At 34.6% G+C, this 19,491-nt stretch overlaps 1 protein-coding gene across 14 annotated transcripts in view; it reads left to right on the forward strand.

Annotated features, from left to right (window-relative positions):
• The window catches only part of AHI1 (Abelson helper integration site 1), a 79,435-nt gene that overhangs the window by 6,444 nt on the left and 53,500 nt on the right, over window positions 1-19,491 (forward strand). For 10 of the 14 annotated variants that reach the window (XR_014944825.1, XR_014944826.1, XR_014944827.1 and 7 more), the window contains 14 exons: window positions 486-1,090; window positions 1,334-1,491; window positions 2,373-2,580; window positions 2,870-3,062; window positions 4,791-4,886; window positions 5,358-5,543; window positions 6,092-6,247; window positions 7,745-7,877; window positions 8,210-8,333; window positions 10,491-10,720; window positions 11,736-11,839; window positions 12,362-12,480; window positions 15,350-15,480; window positions 16,728-16,868. Coding sequence is in view for 9 of the 14 variants with exons in the window: in XM_085543587.1 (XP_085399713.1) it covers window positions 486-1,090; window positions 1,334-1,491; window positions 2,373-2,580; window positions 2,870-3,062; window positions 4,791-4,886; window positions 5,358-5,543; window positions 6,092-6,247; window positions 7,745-7,877; window positions 8,210-8,333; window positions 10,491-10,720; window positions 11,736-11,839; window positions 12,362-12,480; window positions 15,350-15,480; window positions 16,728-16,868 (2,584 nt within the window). In the remaining 5 variants the exon portion in view is untranslated. Of the gene's footprint in view, window positions 1-485; window positions 1,091-1,333; window positions 1,492-2,372; window positions 2,581-2,869; window positions 3,063-4,790; window positions 4,887-5,357; window positions 5,544-6,091; window positions 6,248-7,740; window positions 7,878-8,209; window positions 8,334-10,490; window positions 10,721-11,735; window positions 11,848-12,361; window positions 12,481-15,349; window positions 15,481-16,727; window positions 16,869-19,491 lie in introns of all 14 variants that reach the window. The other 4 variants (XR_014944828.1, XR_014944829.1, XM_085543592.1 and 1 more) reach the window with 3 other exon arrangements.

The raw sequence follows: 19,491 nt of genomic DNA on the forward strand, positions 1-19,491 counted from the left end.
TATTACTCCCATAAAAATCTAATGCTTACTTTGTTTTTTAAATTGGTTTTCAAGTATTTCTGATGTAAAAACGTTCCTGTATTGGAGATAGCTAGAAATTCTGGAAGTAGAATCATGGTGAGCTCAAACAAAAGCTCATACACACCAATAAGGGAGCATTTTTAGTATTAGTGTGGGTGGAGCTGTGAATTTAAACCAATCAAAACACCGTATCAAAAAAATTGAGAACAAGATATATTGAAACTTTGCACTGACTGTTCTGAATATTTCCTTAAAGTCTGTCAAAGATTTAAGAGCTCACACTGATATTTTCCATGCTGCATTTTGTTAGGAATTTCTGTGAACACTTCAGCAAATGCCTTTAATTTATTTGTGAGAAATAAATGTTTCAGTCTGTCATTTATTAATTTTAAACATGAAAAATATTAGATCCTTGATTTTTCTTTGTAATTTACAATTATATTTTATATTCTTTTCATTTATAGCTTGACACTTTTAGAAGTAATATTGATCTAACCAAAGAAAATGGGAATGATGAATCAATTATAAACAACACTTACAATCAAGAAGAAGAGAGTCCCCGATTCACAAAAAATAGAGATAAAGCATCACACTCAGAGAAAATAAATAACGATGTTGTTAGTGAGGAGGCAAGCAAGCAAACAAAGTCTAACAAGAAGAAAAAGAAATCGTTGTTACAAGAACAATTTAATGAGGAGGAAAATTTATGTGAAGCTAAATCGGAGCGTCTTGAAAAAAAAAAAAATGATTTTCCAAAGAAAAAGACAAAAAGTAAATCACAAACAGATGTACCTCATCAAGAAGGTGATGGAAAGATTAAAAATTCCTTCACTGAAGTGAGAAATGCAACTGAATTAGAAGAGGAAGAAGAGCTAATTCAAGCCTATCAGTTGCATGTGGCTGAGAATGAGGTAAATGCAATTAAAAAGAAAATAAGAATGAAACTTAAAGAACAGATGTCTGAATTTACCTCTGCTCTTCAAAGCCATGAAGTTTTATTGAGTGATGAAGCGGGCAAAAAGAAGAAAAAGAAGAAAGAAGTCGCAGTCGTGTGTGAAGCTGAAACAAGGTATTGTGATAAGTAGACCATTTGTGTATGAATCTTAAGCAAAATTATTCATATTAAGATAGTCTATCAGGGAGCTTTTGTATTTATATGTTAAGTGCTGAGCTAACTGGATAATTCTGTTAAGAGATAAGTGCTTCAGAACACTGTTGACATTAATATTAAACTTACAGTTTCTTAATCTTTCATACAATTATTCTATATGCCATAAAATGCAATTGCTGACAATAATCCATTACCTTGCAGTGCAATGTCCCTTTCTGAGCTACAGCATCATCCAGGAGAAGGTGATAATGAAAATCATTTATTGGAAAGAGAATTTGTATCAGAAGGACAGAACCTGGAGGAAAGCATGGAAAAACAGAAACCTAAAGTAAAGCAGGTTAAAAAGAAAACCAAAAAAGGTCTGCCATCAAAATGAGTGGTGTGCTTCTGTATCCAAACCTCTTTGTTTTTGCTTTTTTGTTTTTTTGTTTCTTACCTACATATTTTGCCACTAGTACTACCATAACAGTGGCTGAGACTGGAGTTGAAGTTGCATGTTTCTTTAACTAGTTGTAAATTTTTTGCTTCCAATTCTAGCACTCAAATGTAAGGAAGTTAATTTGATATATACATATTTATGTATATTTAATCACATCTTTATAACTATTGTATTGATGCTGCTTTGACGTGTTTCTCAGTTCAAACATAAGACATATGTTTCCAGGTAGCACGTGGTCTTGTTGGAGAATTAATTTCCTCAAATATTGTAGAGTCCAAAATAGGAAGTGATTTTGTTTTTTTAAAAAGGTCGTCACGTGAATTAATGTTTTGCTAACAATTAAGCATGGCAGTCTCACTGTAACTTCTAAATTGGGATATTCTTCAGCCAATGTTTGATAGATTCAGGCAAAATACACTAGAGAAAGCATCAGTTGTTGCTTATATAGTTTAGTTTGGCTTTGTTTTTAATAAAATTACAGGCCATAGCCCTGGGCAGGTTAGTGAACTATATTGATTTTAAGTAATTATGCTAGAGAAGAGCTGTATCAATCAAGAGAAAGACCTCTGTCTTTAAATATTGTTAATAGAAGTAATTTGTATACGTTTTTATATATTTTGTGCATTAAACCATGTTTAAAATGCTACAAAATTTATGATTTTATTCTAGCCCAGTACAAAAAGAACATACAAAATACTTTACTGTTGAATGTTAAGAGAATATGAAATATTTTTACTTGCTAAACTGCTACAGTAATCTTTGAGTTTTGTTTTTCTGTTTGTTTGTTACTGTTTGTTGAAGATAACTCAGGAATTACTGCAGAAAATGATGAGGAAATGAAGACTTCAGAAATTTCAACTCAGTCTAAAATTGGTTCTGATGATGATCTTGTGTTGGGAGTTTATATCCATCGATCTGATCGACTTAAAACTGATCTGGTATCTCGTCCTGTAGTTAAAATCCATATTGTTGATCAGAGAAGTGGCTCATATGTCAAGAAGGAGCACAGGTGACTTTTGTTTAGTAAACTGTTTCTCTTGTTTGTGATCGTTATAAATACATTTTTTAAATGTACTTATAAAATGGAACATGAAAATAATGCTGAATTTGAAGCTTGCAAGACTTTTAATTTTATAATAAATTTTAATATATTTAATAAATTTATAATTTATTTTCTAAAATCGAATGTTGTCTTGTATTTTTCCTTGCTTCTGTTAATTAAAGTTACTCTTTTGTTGGAGTTTTTTGGTTTTAAGACATTATAACAATTATAACTTTTTGGAATTTTTTTTATACAGGGAGAGGAAAGTAGTGTCTTACTATGAGGAGGAGCAAATCGACCACATTCTTCCTATTATGACACAGCCGTATGACTTGAGACAGTTTAAATCAACAGTTCCAGAATGGGAGGAACAACTTATTTTTAATGAGCGCTTTAATTATTTTATTCAAAATACTGAAGAAAGCCCTCAAGTAATTCTCTTTTTTGAGGTAAGATTAAATATTTCAGTGTTTTGATCACTGTGATTTTGTAAAGTTTGTGTTTATTGAAGAGTATATATATATATATATATATATATATATATATATGTATATATGTATATATGTGTGTGTATATATATATATATATATATATATATATATGTGGCTTATTCAAGTGGGTTTTTTTCAGTTATATTGAATTACTAGTGAAGCTTTAATACACATCATTAAGTGGAGATTTAAAACAGTAGTATTGATGATTAACACCACTTATTTATAAGCCTAAAAAACCCTGATCTGTAAGAAGTAAGGAGAATCAAGCTTTCTTATGAACTTGGCTAACAAACTCAATGTAAAGGCTCATTAAATAACTCCAGATCAGGTAGGATGATACCACATATAAATGATAACGCTTTCTTTTCCACATTCATCTTTGAATCATGGAATGGCTCAAGTTGGAAGGAATGTTAGATTTTTCAACCCCCCTGCTGTGGGCAGGGGTGTCACCCACCAGATCAGGTTACCCAGAGCCCCATCCAACCTGGCTTTGAATGCCTTCAGGGATGGGGCACCCACAGCTTCTGTGGGCAACTGTGCCACTGCCTCACCATCCTTTCTTTAAAGAATTTCTGTCTAACATCTAATCTGACCATTCTTTTTAGTTTAAAAATGTTTTCCCTTGTCCTGTCACTGTGAGATTAAAAGTTGTCTTTCTTTTTTATAAGCCCCCTTTAAGTACACGCAGGGCACAGTAAGGTCTTTGTAGAGTACTTCTTCTGAACAAGCCCAGGTCCCTCAGCCTGTCTTCATAGGAGAGGTTCTCCAGCCCTCTGATTATCTTCATGGCCCTACTGGGTTGCAAGATCATACTGATGGCTCATGTCCAAGTTCTGATACACCAGACCCCTCAAGTCTTTCTCCACAGAGCTGCTCTCGATGTGTTCTTCTCCCAGCCTGTACACATATCTGGGGTGGCAATTCTTGAAATATGAAAAGAAGCTGAAGTACTAGAAACTCAAAGATGGAGTCTGTCTGCTTGCAGCAGCACTTCTTTTCCATTGTACCAATGAAGAAGCTGTTGTCTTGTTTTGAATTAACCTTTTAGAAATTGTAGAGTATGTTTTAAAAATAATTTTCTGCTTAAGTACTTCAGTGATTGTAAAGAATGTATATAAGAGAGATTTTTCAGTATTTAACTGAAATTGCAAAGCTAATACAATAAATACTTCTTTATTCCTTTTTTAAAAGGAATTCAAATACGTGATATATATGATATCACCATATGTTTCTTCTTTTTCCTGTGATACTCATAAGTGAACACACCTTTAGAATAAAGAGTCTCTGGTTATGTAACACAAACATAGCTGCAGTTGTGCGTAAAGATTATTTATGGGAATCATGATGGTGGGTCCAAGTGTATGACTACACCAAAAACCTGCAGTTTGAACAGCATGCTGTTTTAAGTTTAACTTAAACAATAACATAATTTTAAGTTTCTACATACTTGATAAACTTACAGGAGGTGCTATGTAAGAGAATATTCTGGTCTGATGAGAAAAATGAAGAATCTCATGGGCAGAACTGATCACACACAGAATCACACAGATTCACACAGTAATTTTCCAAAATTGAAAGCTGTAATAAACCACATCTAATGCATTTTCAGCAGTATTTTTTTTATTTCCATAAAGTATATATTCACTGAAAGTACAGTTACATGCCTACTGATGCTTGCAGATCCTCGATTTTCTAAGTATGGATGAAGTGAGAGTCAGCTCTGATGCACGAATTCAGGACTCTGGTTTCCGAAAAATCTGTTGGGCGTTTCTAAAGGTATTGTAAATATTTAAAGGAAGAAGAAAATATTAGAAAACTTTTTTATTGTATTATGTCAAATAACTACCAGTTAAGTGGTAAAATACTTCTGGTTAAAGACTGCGGAGCTCTTCCCATCTGCAGGATATCGTTGTTGTGCATGTGGAATAAACTCTAACAATTAGTCTACCATCCAAGCTTTATCTTTGTGATTTCATTAAGGAGGTATTCAATTATTTCATTACCTCTTTTAGGAATAGTAATCTTTCCCAGAGGGAAGTGGACTTCAGAATCTTGCTGCAGATCCCTGTGTACATGAGGCCTTCTAAAGATGAGCAGCTTTTTTTTTGTTTTCTATTGTTTCTGCATCTATGGCTGCTGTATGTGAGCTTATCCTCACTTGCTGCATCCTGGGACTCTGCTAGCCCATTGTCATTGCTGTGTTTTTAATCACGTTATAGAATTACAACGTTACACACTTTTTTACAGCTTGTTGGTGCAAATGGAGTTCTAAATGTGGATGGAAAACTCCGTCTGCAGTTGTATTACCCACCTTCAAAGACCAGGTCCCATTCAGACATCGTTGAAGTTTATGACTGGTGGGCAAAGTGTCCTAGAAATCGCTACCCATCAACTTTATATGTTACTGTAAGAGGCATAAAACTGCCAGATCATGTAAGTTAAATTTTATGTATTTACTGATGCTAAGCTCCTAAAGAAAAATCTCTGTAAATAGCTGCTTTGGGTGTATGTGTGTAAATGCTGTGCCTGTGTGTAGAATATAAAATAGCTAATATGTAACTAGGTATAAATACAGCTTTGCATCTTAAGATATGTGTTCTAAACTCAATGTTTTGTAGCTATCTTTGGAAAAAAATGTTTTTCCTATTTGCAGAATTGTTTATTCTGCCATTGACAGGAAACATTCAGGGTACTTTCTGAAAAACAGATAATCCTTCTCATTAGGAGAAAATGCTATTTTAAGTCACTGGAGTCATGTGAAGTGTGTAAGTTCTGTAAGTGAGAGAAACAGTCATTTAATTATGAATTGCTTTAGATTAATTTCTTATATTTGGATCTAATGTATGAGACTTTTTTCAGTCTCTTTGTTTTTCATCTGTAAAAAACACAGTACGCTTGAAGCTAAAAGTACTTTTAAATTGTTTCTGATATGATACTGTTTATTTTAAAAACTTTTCCCCTAATAATTTTTCTGCCTTAAGGTTGCCCCTTCTTTCCGTTCTATGGTGGCAGTTCAGCAGGAACAAAGTAGTGCAGCACTGAGTGAGCTCCATGGAGAGGGATCTAGAAAATCATGTGAAGTCAGTTCTCCAGAGGAAAAAAAAGAGCAGCTAAAGTGGTCAAGGCTGCCTGGACAGGTGAGGCATCTTATTTTTCTTTTTAAATAAAAAATAATTTAAAGTTTTACTACCTCTCAATAGCTCTGTCATTTTGATTTGTTATAAGGAAGTCATGCATTAAAACATTAGAAAGAACAAACACCACAATTAAAAGCACAGAACACAACGATCTCTCAGAGGTAGCAGAGAAGGCACAGATTCCAACTAATATAGCTCATCCTTTTTATCTCCAGAATTCTCTAGGAATCTGAAAGGCTATTCAGGTACTGAAAGTAAGTTAGGAAACCAGTTCTCAGGTTTAAGTGCATCTGTACACTCCCTTTCAAGGAGAACACTTCAATATATCTTAAACTTTCTTTATTTTCCAATAATGTTTGCTAATTATAATGATAAATAATAGGTAAGCCTGTTTCACAGTGTGGATTTTCTTGCTATAAATGGCAGGTTCCCTAAAATGTGTATTGATGTTAATATTAATTACTTTTCCAAAAATTGCCATTCTGCGAGTGTTTATTCAAAAATAACTGAAAGAAAAGTCCTAGGAATATTAGTTTGCAATAAAAGTAAAATAAAGTTGACAGCTTCATTATTCTTTACTAAACTTTTGTTTCCAACAGTGATCTGTTTAGTGATACGGTGTCCACTGAAAACATCTTTGTAATGTTAGCAGGATGTTGCTCTGAGGAATACTAAAGCCAGTGTTTTTCCAAAAAAAAAAAAATAAATAAAAATCATTCAAAGTTATTATTATCTTTGTATACATAAGAATAATTTTACCTTTAAAGATAAATTCTTTAAAATATATTTTTATGTCTCCATGAGTATAGATAGATGATATTTTTCCAAAATGCTCTATCATGAACTGAGTTTCATATGAAATATTTTTATGTGAATGCTAACTACATGAACTTTAAGTACAAGATTTTTTTTTTCTAAGATGAAATGGATGCAACGTTGTAATGTTTTATTTTAGAGAGAGGTTAAAAGGCAGAAATACACCTCCTCACATGTATAGTTTCTATCAGGATGCATTTCCCTTTATTCTTATGTGAAGAACATTTACTAAATTATTTCAAAAGCAGATATATGTGTATATTTTAAGTGCATAGAAATCTGTTCATATGTATTTGTTAAATTACTAAAAGTTTTGCCTAGTCTGCTTAATGAAACTTGAGATGCTAACTCCATAGCCTATAATATGAAGGATTCTCATGGTTAAGTGTATCTTAAAATGAAGGACATTTTCAATTTAGATTTCCTTGAGTTTTAAAGACTTGCCAGATGTCTTGTCTGTACTAGAGAAACAAAAATGAACATACAAACTAAATGTGGTGGAAGTTACACAGAACTCTCTCTGTTTATAAGATCATGGTTTGTTTCTTTTTTCTTTTGAATTCCCTTCAGATGTTAGTAGCTTTTGAAAACTTGTGCAAGAGAAGAGCTGAGGAAGTTTTTCAAGTCTTGTTTAGGCAGTATTTATAACTTTGTAATCCCAATTCTTGCCTGAAAAGCTAGGCTTGCCGCATTCCAAACAAACACCTGTTTTCACTGCGAGGTGGAGATATGGGCTGTTTCTGTATTCGTTTCTCTCGTGATGGAAGAACCCTGGCAGCAGCATGTGCAGGAAAGAATGGCTATCCCATCGCTTGTAAGTTAAAATTGTGTAGTATTTTTCTATAACTGATATACATTATCCTAATGTGGTTCTAATAATTTAAACCTGGTGGGCCCAGTATCTGAAGAATTAGGAAGATTTAAGACATTTGTGACATCAGTGAACCACTAGATGGAAGTATATGCTTGCAGTCCATGCAGACCTAGCAACTATTTGTTACTGTTTTATGAAAATGAGAACATAAAAAAAATGAACTAACTTGTGCTAGCAAAAATTCAGCCTCAGACTTGATTAACCTTTGCTTTGTGTACAATTGATTGTTGATGTTTTCAAAATATTTATTTTTTTATTTAAATTTTCATTAGTGTATGAAATTCCTTCTGGGCAGTTCCTGAGAGAATTCTACGGTCACCTTAACATAGTGTATGATCTTTGTTGGTCAAAGGACAGTAAACACCTTCTTACTGCTTCCTCTGATGGTACTGTCAGGTAAGTATGATAGAAATGTTCTGGCAGACAGCTTCAGTAACATGAATGAAAGTTGGCTTAATTTCGTATTTATGTATTTGAGAGTAAAACTTTCACAAAAATTGATAGTGTCTAAATCTACAGCTCAGCAAATAAATGAACAAAAAACTATATATTTCAAGAAATCGTTCAGGCAGTTGAAATATTCTGTCCTTGGAGGAACTGTCATATTGTGACTTGAAAATTTGTATGTGAGGCAGGAAATAGAAATGCTAAAATTTGTGCAATGTGTTTAAATCTGCCATTTTGCACGTATGTGAATTTTGATTTTCTGGATATGTAGCTGAATATTGCAACTTTAATTACTGTAATTGGAATTTTACTGACTTGTTTCAATGTCTGAATGTATACGCACTTTCTTCACCAATTAAAAAGTGTACTACGCTGCAGTGTTAATGCTAAAATCCTAATCTGTTTGAGGTTTAGAAGCAAAACTCTCAAAACCGTAGAAAACAGGAAAATATGCCTATGACACTGCAGAATTTTGTTATGAGCAACTTCATAGGTTTTCATAGGCTTTTTTTTTTTTTTTGAAGTTCTTCAGATCCCTATCTGTTGTTTCTGTTATGCAATTCAGTAATGCTACAGGCAGTTGCATAATTAAAATACCAGAAGAATTGTTAAATGATACATGTGTGGAGCTTCTTTGTCATCGCCCTATCTTTTTCTGTGTATGAATAAAGAGAATATTTTGTTTCACATGTTTCTTTTTTTTTCTTTTTTTCTTTGTTTGTTTGTTTTGATTCAGATAAAATAAGTTTTTATTATAGGAAGTGTCAGTTTCAGTCATTTATATTTACTTGTATGAATGTTCCTGAATTCTTGAATTTTTGGCAGCAATATGAAACTGCAGCAGTCTAACTCCGTTTCTGTATGCTATGCATAGTCATAGTATGAGTTATTTCCTGTGTTATTGTACATTGCCTTCAAAGTGACTCAATTCAGGAATGGATTTTCTTCTTTCTCCCCTAATGTTGGGATTATTTGACCTTTGCAACACATTATAATTAAAGGATGAGGATAGAAAGAATCTTGTTATTTTAAAGTTATATCAGTAAATTACCTGGATCATCACTCAGAGAGTTCTACAAAAGCCTGAAGGGAAAACTAAGAGGTTAAGTGAATCCTTCTTTATATGGTGTTTTATACTGACAATGCTGCCCTTTAGCGTACCTAAGCTTTAATACCTCATTATTTCTGAGCAATAAATAAGCTTTTCTGCTGTTAGAGCAAAGCCATTCTAAAAGATAGGTTTGTGACTTTGTACATTAAGTTGCAAGTTAATGGATGTACTCTTAGGGATTGTAATTTTGTAATGAGCTCACACAGAGTGACCTTAGAATTCTTCAGCAGTCACCGGAAACAAAACCTGAAAGGACAGCACTCGAACAATTAAATTCCATGTTGTAACAGTGCTCTCTCTGCAGCATGCGATCCACCTGTATTTCATAGTCTGTGTACAATTGCATTGATGTGTTCATCTAAGGAGAAGGAACAACAGATGTGCATAACACTTCTTAAGAAAAACATGATATTACAGCTGTGTGGATAATAAAGGGCAGGAAATAAACTCATTTCTTACTATGCGCTTATCTGAAGAAAATGACTTTGAGATCATGACCACCACTGTATGGTAGATAATTATTGTTTTTAAAATTTTCTGGGTTTTTACTTTTTTTTTTTTTTTTTTTTTTTTGTTGGTCCTGAATGTTCCTTTGTGAGTTATTTTTATTGTTTTTTGCTTCTATTTTGTTTTTCCTTTAATGATAACCTAATCTTAATAATGTGTTTATAACTGAAGAAAGAAAGAAAGCAACAAACCATTCCATGAAATACTTAGTGTATTTGAAAACGTGCAGAATATCCACTAAATAAGTACTTTTTAGTTTACATAGAAGGCAGAGTACTGTGTGAGGTATTAGATGTACCTTAATTCATGTTTGAAAATAGCATATTAAGAGATTAAATATACACAGAACAAATTGGGAGGATTAAAAGTGGCTGTTGAATGTTTGCAAGCATTTGATTTTAGAACCGCTAGCACAAAGCAAAGCATCAGTCATGCCTGTGAATATGATTGCTTTCTTCAGTAGGTGTCCTAACATTTTTTCCTTTTAGAATGTGGAAGATTGAAACACAGGTTGCATCTGCAATGAAAGTTTTCCCTCATCCTTCATTTGTTTACACTGCAAAGTACCACCCAGTTGCTGACTTTCTGGTGGTGACAGGATGTTATGATGCTGTAATTAGAATATGGAATGCTAACGTGAACGAAATCAATGGACAACTGCTACAGGAGCTTGATGGTCACAAAAGTTTCATCAATACACTTTGTTTTGATACAGAAGGTATATACCTGGTATTCCTCAAATATTATTTACTTCGGTTGAAGTCTAGTTTCATACAACTAGAGGCAATGTGAAATGCTACGATAAAATCATTTTAGTTCTGTTTGTAATTAATATGTTAATATTGTGTGTTATTTGGAACTACTTTGAACAAACACAAAGGACATGTAATTCCTGATGTAGTTGAAGGGGAATTGGGAATGGTAAGCATACAAAAGATAAACATGTAGAGTCACTCAGCAGTAATGACTGGACAAATTTTGATAGCAATTTAGTTTGTATTGCCCCTATAACTGTCTACTAATTGTTAGCTAATGTTTTGTATATATTGCAGCACAAAATAGCAGAAGTACAGATACTGCTATTCAGAGCATGCAAATGCATAAGTATGCAGGTGGAAAGCCTAGTAGTTAGTGTAGAGAGGTGAGTGGGGAAAAAAAAGCATGTTTGGATAAGGAATTGTAAAACTACATAATCATCTAAGAGCAAAAGCAGGAATTTTAAAAACAGATTGAGGGAACACTCAGCACTTTAGAGGTTTACATGATCAGAACAGTAACAAAGACAGATGTTTCATATTGTTTAAGGCTGTCAACTCCAAACAAATAAGAAATAGGATAGCAGAAATAAGACTGAGAATTTTAATGCTAGACTGAAGTGGAAAGGTGATGAGATTTTCCAGTCTCTACTAATATTAAAAAGTGAGATAAGAGGGCAGAGATTAGTCTGAATGTTGTGAAGAATGTGAATTGGTAGATTAACAGCTGAAGTTGGGTGGTGTCACAGGTGCGCTGACAAAATACTCTGGTTCTTGGGGAGAGTTGAAGGTGGGTGAATGAATAACATACTTGAAAATATTTGACTTAGCGACTTCATTAGTAATTGTGTGATTCATTTTTAGAAATATTATTGGGTATAGTTACTAAGTAGAGGAAAAAGATGCATTTTTACTAAGAAGAATTTGCACCTAAGTTAAGAATGTATGGTATTCTGATACAATATTTTTATTTCACAGGGCTCCACATGTTCTCAGGAGATAGTTCAGGACTGATAATAGTTTGGGATACGTCTGTGAAAGGAAGTTCTCAATGCCTGTTTCAACACTGGAAAATTAATAAAGTATACAGGTTTCTTAAACTAGCATTGTAATTTTTATGTGAAGTGTTGCATATCTCGTCACTTGATTAGAATTCATTTTTTTAAATAGACATGTTTAAGTGGGAATAACTTGTTAGCAGTACAAAGTTGTGATTCATTGTCAGCATTCCTAAATTATTTCATATGCTTAATTGTGGTATACGAAACATTAAGATGCTTAAGGTTTAATAATGTCATATTAACAGGTAGATGTGATTTATTCTCTAGAGAAAACAATAAAATAGACAGTCACCTTTGTTAATGCCTTTGAGGCCTAGTGTTCAGTAAAGTGTTTCAGTCAGCCGTGTTTCAGAAGTTCAGTCAGAATAGAATTTGCCTTGTGGTTACGAAAATCTTAATGCTTAGGGATCTACAGTCAAACAATTTCCTTAACCAAATAGATTGAAGAGTGCAGGAAAAGAGTAATGGAAGAGAAAAAAGAATAATAATGTTTACAAACATGAGCATTAAAACACAACTCTTCTTTTTTTCATCTTTCTTTAGGAAATAAAAGAAAATGATCTTAGAGGAACTCCAATAAATCATTTGGAGGTGCATCCAAATGGAAGACGTTTATTAATCCATGCCAAAGACAGTACCCTGAGAATTACAGATCTCAGAATGTAAGTAGATTTGGGTATTAGTGGTTTAAAATTTACTTAGCAGGGAAATTAGATTGCATAAAACTGCTAGATATATAAATGTGAAGAAGAAAGATGTCCTAATAATTAAAGGTAGAAGTGTTAGTGTTGGAAATTCATTTCAAAACACTGTTGAATTGTAGGACTTCTGTGTAATGTTGGGTACATCTTTTAGAATAAAATATCTAAAATTGACTAGATTACTCAGGAGCTGAAGACAACATGAAAAATAACACCCTAATTTCCTAAAGATTGCATTCACTTTGAAGAGTGGAATCTAGGCCTAAGAATAACTTTGAAATTTTAACATTCATGTATTTCTCTTAGTTGCATATTGGGTAGTGTCTGGAAAATTATTTTCATATTAAAAATGTAATGAAGATTGTCATCATATGTATTGAGTAATGCAATGATGTACATATTGTGTTTGTATTGAGCAGGTCGTGAGATTTTTTTAAACCTAATTCTTAATTACTTTCTTATTTTAATAGTTGTGAATGTCGTGCTTTACTAACAAATTGCAAGAAATGGGGTTGACAGAATTGCTGGAGTTCTTGAGGTTGGATGGGACCTGGAAAGCATCTAATCTAACCCCACTAATGAAAGGACAAGATTAGGTTGCTCAGAGCACTGTCCAACTGTGCTTTGAAGTGCTTTGAATGTCTCCATAGAGTAGATGTAGCATTAGCAATGTGGTCTAGTGTTTGTACACTTCCAAATTAAAAAAAAAAACAAAACAAAACAAAAAAAACCACTTAATTGTAAATGGAATATGCTGTATTTCAGTTTGTGTCCATTTGCTACTCATTTTATCTCATTCTATCATTGGGTGAGACTTAGAAGAGCCTAGCTCACATCAGTTACATACATTGATAAGATGCATCTGAATGTTCTCCTTTGGAAAAACTTATTAAAGAATGCTCTTTGTAAATGATTTGTTGTTAATTTCATGGCTTCCATTCCTCACCTCACTGCAGAAAATCAACAGTCCCTGGTTTTCTACGTGAAATTACCTGTGGGATATACCTTTGCTATCTGACATCATGAGAAACTGTGCTTGTTTATAGTGTACTTGTGTGTACACGATCTGTTTCCCCCCAAAACCTTGCTACTGAATGTATTGGATTGTGTCCTGGAGCAAGCTGAAGGCTTGCTAGTCCTAAAAGTGACTCTATCTGTTACTGTAAATGATAAATTATAATGACTGTTCTAGAAGGTTAAATTTATCCACTCAATGGAAGCCTGAAATCTGTAGATGAACTGAAATAACTTGTATATAACTTTTTTTTTTTAATTTTTATTTTTTTAAAGTAGATGTCCTATCAGAACCATTTCAGAATAGTGAAGAGTTGAAGTTTCAGAGAGAAAATTGGGCATGCATATTTAATCTCTGTAGAGTTAACATGACATGCAATTGCACAATTATTTTAAGTCAATTTATCAGTAGAATACAGCATACCTTTAGCCATGTATTCCTTGTATTTCCTGTTTATCAGCTCTAGAGATCTTAGCAGGGTAAGTCAGATCAGTGAACTGATCCGGCTGAAAATCAACCTACAAAAGCAAATGATTAATTTAAATCAATTATCTATTCTAAATCATTTCATAGCTGCTAATACACTAGAGAAATGAGGTAGAGCCTGGGAAAATGAGGGTGGAGAGGTTAGCAGCAGGACTGCTGCTTTGACCACAGTCCGCAGTTACCCTGGCTTAAATCTATCAATAAACCACAGACTCAGATACCCGGGAATGATAACTTTGCACGTCATCATTAACTTTTCATTCCATGCATGAGAAAAGAGGGGGTGGAGGTCACAGATCAACTTTGACAGCTAGTTGTTCTGAGCTGTCCTCTTTCAACTTTTTTTTTGTTTTGTTTTGTTTTTAAATCTTTTTGGATAATGTTGCTGTCCTGTCACTCAGGTATGTGATCACTGTTTTGTTTCAGACATTAGGATTTCTTTCATATACAAGTTAGTTTTGCATCTTACAGAGCTATTCTAGACAACAACTCAGAGATACTGTCTTTCTTTTCACGTAGCCTAAATTGTTCCTTGGGCAAATATGCTCTTGCACTGTGATCTTCAAAGCATCCAATGCTTGCCAAACGTAATTGTATTATCTCAGATATGTTTATTCAGAATACTGTTAACAGTAATGCGCCCTTCTTGTAGTATAAATCGCATTGCAATTCTCCCAGCCTATGTCCATTGCATCTGCGGTAACCTTTTAAAAATTCTTGCTTCAAAATCTGCAACACAGTGTAATTTCTTTCTCCCCTTTACACATTCATAGCTCTTCCAGCTCTATGTCATGTTAGAGGTGGCCTCTTACAAGCTGAGATGCTTGTTTAAATCCTATTGCCAGTTCTGCATTACGTGATTCTTACAAACTAGTTCATTTCTAGATAATCATGACTATGCTGACCAGTAGCTTCTTAGTGTAAGGAGAGGTGCTAGATAAATTTATGCACCACTGAGTTGCAATTAAAGTCAAGAAACATAATAAAAGTGTTTATGGCAGAGCATTTTGGAATAATAATACTAATTTTTACATTGTCTTTGAAGTCCAGAATCAAGAAAATTTAAATACCTGTATCTGTCTACTCTCTATATCTAAGTATATACTTTTTCTAATGCAAGACAAAGGTGTACACTTTCATGTGTAATTTCAAGTTTGTTAAACATGTAGGGAAAATGAAGGGTAAGCATTGCACTCAACAAAAAGTGGGTGTTTGTATACTTGCTTGGGAATCACTGTGTTTATTTTTCTGAGACAGGAAAGGGTTTGACAGGAAGTTGTCTAAAATATAAAGTATCTTTTACATTTACAAACTATTCTTTATCTTCAGCTTGGCTACAAAGAAATATATAGGTGCTACAAATTACAGAGAGAAGATTCACAGCACTTTAACGCCGTGTGGTACGTTTCTTTTTTCTGGAAGCGAAGATGGAAAAGCATACGTATGGAATCCAGAGACAGGTAATTATCTTATGATTTTTAAGTAAATTTGTCAGGATTAAGATTTTTTTTTTTTTTTTTTTTTAATTTGGGAATTAGGATTTATTGAACAAAATGTTTCTCGTTTCCCAAGACTGATCTAAGATTCTGAATATGTTAGGCCTTTGGAGAATAACGTTTCTTCATAAATTATTCCTCAGTCATAATTATTTTAAAATAACTTTACTACTGAAATATTTCTGGAATATATCTAGATAAGAAAAGATAAAGGCTTCGTAATCTTTATTGTATGAGGTAATAGCAACAAAAACCAGCAGAAGGTAACAAGCGCTCTCTAGTTTTCATGACAAAAACTTGCCTTTGATTGTGATGTAAAGAATTTTTAAAAGGAAAAATACAAAATCATTTAAAACTGGCAGCTAGCCAACAGTTTCATTTTGAATTTCTTTCCATGTTTCCAATTAGATCACCTCACATCCATGCCACTACGTAACTTTTCTCAAAACTTAATATGAATAGATAAATACAAGTATGAGAGACTGTGTTAATATATTTTCACTTGGCTTTCACTCTTTCTTACTTAATGTACCATGTATATATTCATGCGCAATGTACACAATGTGATCATCTGAAGCGCAAATTTTATTTCATTTTTCAGTAATGTTTTGGTCAGTTTTCACTCCTGTGGTCTCTGTTATCTAATTGAAATCTACGACTAAGATAGATATCACTAGTGAAATAAAAGCACAGACACATGCTGTGTAACACCACCTTTCCAGAACTCGCTTACCAGAACAGCACAGTTCAGCTAACCTGATGCATCCTCTGGGGTTTCCTGTAGCTGTTGCAACAGCGCTAACCTTTCTGACTGCTTGAATAACTCAAAAGCTTGCAGTGCAGTGCTTTTTTTTTTTTTTGTCTTGTGCTACGTAATACTTTTCAATAAGGAAACTATATAAAGAGTTTATTTAAAGTGGTGGTCTCTTTTAATAAAGTAGTACATTTTAATAATACAGGGTTCAACCAACTCAAACGGTAATGTATTCTCTATGTACTTGAACTTTTCTATCCTACAGTATATATCATTTAAGTTGTTCAGCTGAATGTTTGACTCTATATTTTAATAGTATAGAAATGAATTAGTTTACAGCTTCAGAATCATTACCTACTTGAAAAATGTAAACAAAGTCTTGAAGTGTTTTGGCACTATGCAGAATACTGCAGTTAGTCATTTCCATGATACCAATAACTTTATTTCACTTCTGTAGGAGATCAGGTGGCAATATATTCCGAACTTTCCTTCACATCTCCACTTCGTGACGTTGCCTTTCATCCACATGAACATATGGTGTCATTTTGTGCCTTTGGTCCAAACCAACCAATACTTGTATATATTTATGATTATAAAGGTACAGTACAAACTCTCTTCATACATATATGTGTAACTTTTTTATTTCTTTAATTTTAGTTGTTATTTGCCTACTGTTTTTACTTCTTTTGACGAAAAAAGAGAAATGGTCAATTGATGATAGAAAATACCCTTATCCTTGGGGATACCAAAACATGACTGGACTTAACTCTGAGCTGGAAACTGGATTAGACACCAGAAGTCTTTCTACTTTAATGATAGATGTGTTATTGTATGTTATTGTGTGATTCTCTCATGCACTTCTTGGCATTTAGGCAGCATTGTGCAAATACAGTGATCACTCGGAAAGTTATGCCTGCTTATTTCCATGGAAACTGCAGCAGATATGAAGAGCACAATAACAGTATTCGATACAGTGAATTCTCAGCTACAAAACACTTATGTTGCAACGTAGTCACCATTAGCAATGCATTTTCACTACTGATGAACAAGCACCAGCATTCTGTGCTTGTGAAAATCTGCACCAGGGAAAGTCACCCACTGGTTTGCAATTGCAGTGACTGTATTGTTGCTTGGAAAATGTTGCTCGTGCAGTCCATCTTTCAACAGTCCAAACATATGGAAGTCAGAAGGCACCAAACCCAGGCTACACAGTGGGTGTGGTAAGACCGTCCCCTGTTGCCAAGGTTGGCACTTTGCTCTTCAGATAGGTATAGGGCCTGCTGTCGTTGCGAGAGAAAGGTGTTGTCTTAAGCTTGATTCTTCAGCTTAGTTGGCTTCACAGTGTAGCTGTCAGAGTTTATGGTTTGTCTAGGTACAAGGAAAGGATTACCCCTCTACTGTCCCGCAGGGTAATGCATGTCACTTTACCTACTGAGGGCTGTGTCTTGAACTTTTACTTCAATATGGAATTTGCATCACTACTCCATGGACTACCATTTTGACTTCTGCTTATACTGGTGACTCCATGTCTCTCAACTGGTAATGATGCAATCCAGGAAACTGTCACCTTCCACCTAGTATTAGTTCAGTAGGTCCTGACAGATTTGCATAGGGAATTCTTTCTGTTACTGTGTGATCGTGTGTGAGGCCCACATGGCATAATCTTTGCAATATTTAAACATTGCCACCATTCTTTCCAATGTGTTGAAGCTGATCTTCAGTTGTATATGCAGTTCCTTGGTTGTAATCTGCCATGGTGCAGTAACTGTGTCTGGCCATGTGGAATGTGGCCCACACCACTCACTACCTTACTGTGCTCACATCCACTCTTTGGTCTCCATAAACATTCAGCAACTGTCATAGAATCACTGAAGTTGGAAAAGACCTCTAAGTAGATCTTACATTCCAGTCATCCACCTACCACCAATATTTTCTCACTAAACCCTGTCCCTGAGTACCACATCTAAGCATTTCTTGAACACCTCCTAGAGTGGTGTCTCAACCACCTCCCTGAGCAGCCTGTTACAGCACGTGACCGCCCTTGGAGTAGAAATTTTTCTTAATAGCAGTAGGACTAGAGATAATGGCTTCAAGTTGTGCCAGGGGAGATTCAGGTTGGATGTTAAGAAAGGTAGTGGTGGTAGCTGAAAGTTGGACTACATGATTTTGGAGCTTTTCTCCAACCTTGGTGATCTATGATTCTAATATCCAACCTGAACCTCTCCAGTGCAACTTGTGGCAATTCCCTCTTGTTCTGTTGGTAGTTATTGCAGGCCAACACCTCACCACAACCTCCTTTCAGGTAATCGTAGAGAGCATTAATGTAACTCCTGAGCCTCCATTGGACTCTTTCCAAAAGATCCCTGCCTTTTTTGTTCTGGGGAGCCCAAAACTGAACATAGTACTCCAGATGAGGCCTTACCAGGGCAGGGGGAGGATCGCCCCCCTTGACCTGCTGGCCACACTCTTTTTAATGCACCCCAGAATGCCATTGGCCTTTTGTCCACAAGGGCATTCTGCTGGCTCATGGCCAAGCTGTCATCCACCAGGACACCCAGGTCCCTCTCTGCAAAGCTCCGTTCCAGCAGGTCATCCCCCAGCCTGTACTGGTGCATGCAATTATTCCTCCCTAGGTGATCACATCTTTGCTCCTGCTGTCTACACTTTTCTGATGCAAGCCAGGATGCCGTTGTTTGATAAATGTCAGTGGCTGCCATTTTTTCTACACAGAGGGATTCTATTCCACACTTTGTTTCATATACACTTCCATGTCAGATGCCATTTTGTCAGATTGCCCTTCTCTCTGTTATATGGCAACAAAATGTAACAGGATATTGGTGGGAAGGTTCAGCCTCTACTGCTGTACCACCAACATCTGCCTCTGACATTTTGGGCCAGCATAATAGAATGTGAGGCATCATTTTTGGAGCAGCCTTTGTATTACTTAGAATCCCATTGTCATTATCAAGGTGGATTATGAAGTCAGAAAATAACATTGTTCTGAGAATTAGTGAACAGCTTAAAAGTCTCAGTATTTCATATTGACTTTGTTACTAAATAATTCTTAGTAGTTTAGAAGGTAATTATAAGGAGATCATATAGATTTTTTTTAATTAATGTCAAGCTTCTGATATGAATATGTGGTAGATAACATCTGTTTCCTATGTTACCTGCTTGTTAAAGAGAAGATGGTCAGAAATGCTAGCTGTGAATCTGTGGTC

This window comes from Coturnix japonica, chromosome 3, assembly GCF_054131305.1.
Source record: "Coturnix japonica strain WE chromosome 3, WE-NBRP24, whole genome shotgun sequence".
Taxonomy (NCBI): Eukaryota; Metazoa; Chordata; class Aves; order Galliformes; family Phasianidae; genus Coturnix; species Coturnix japonica.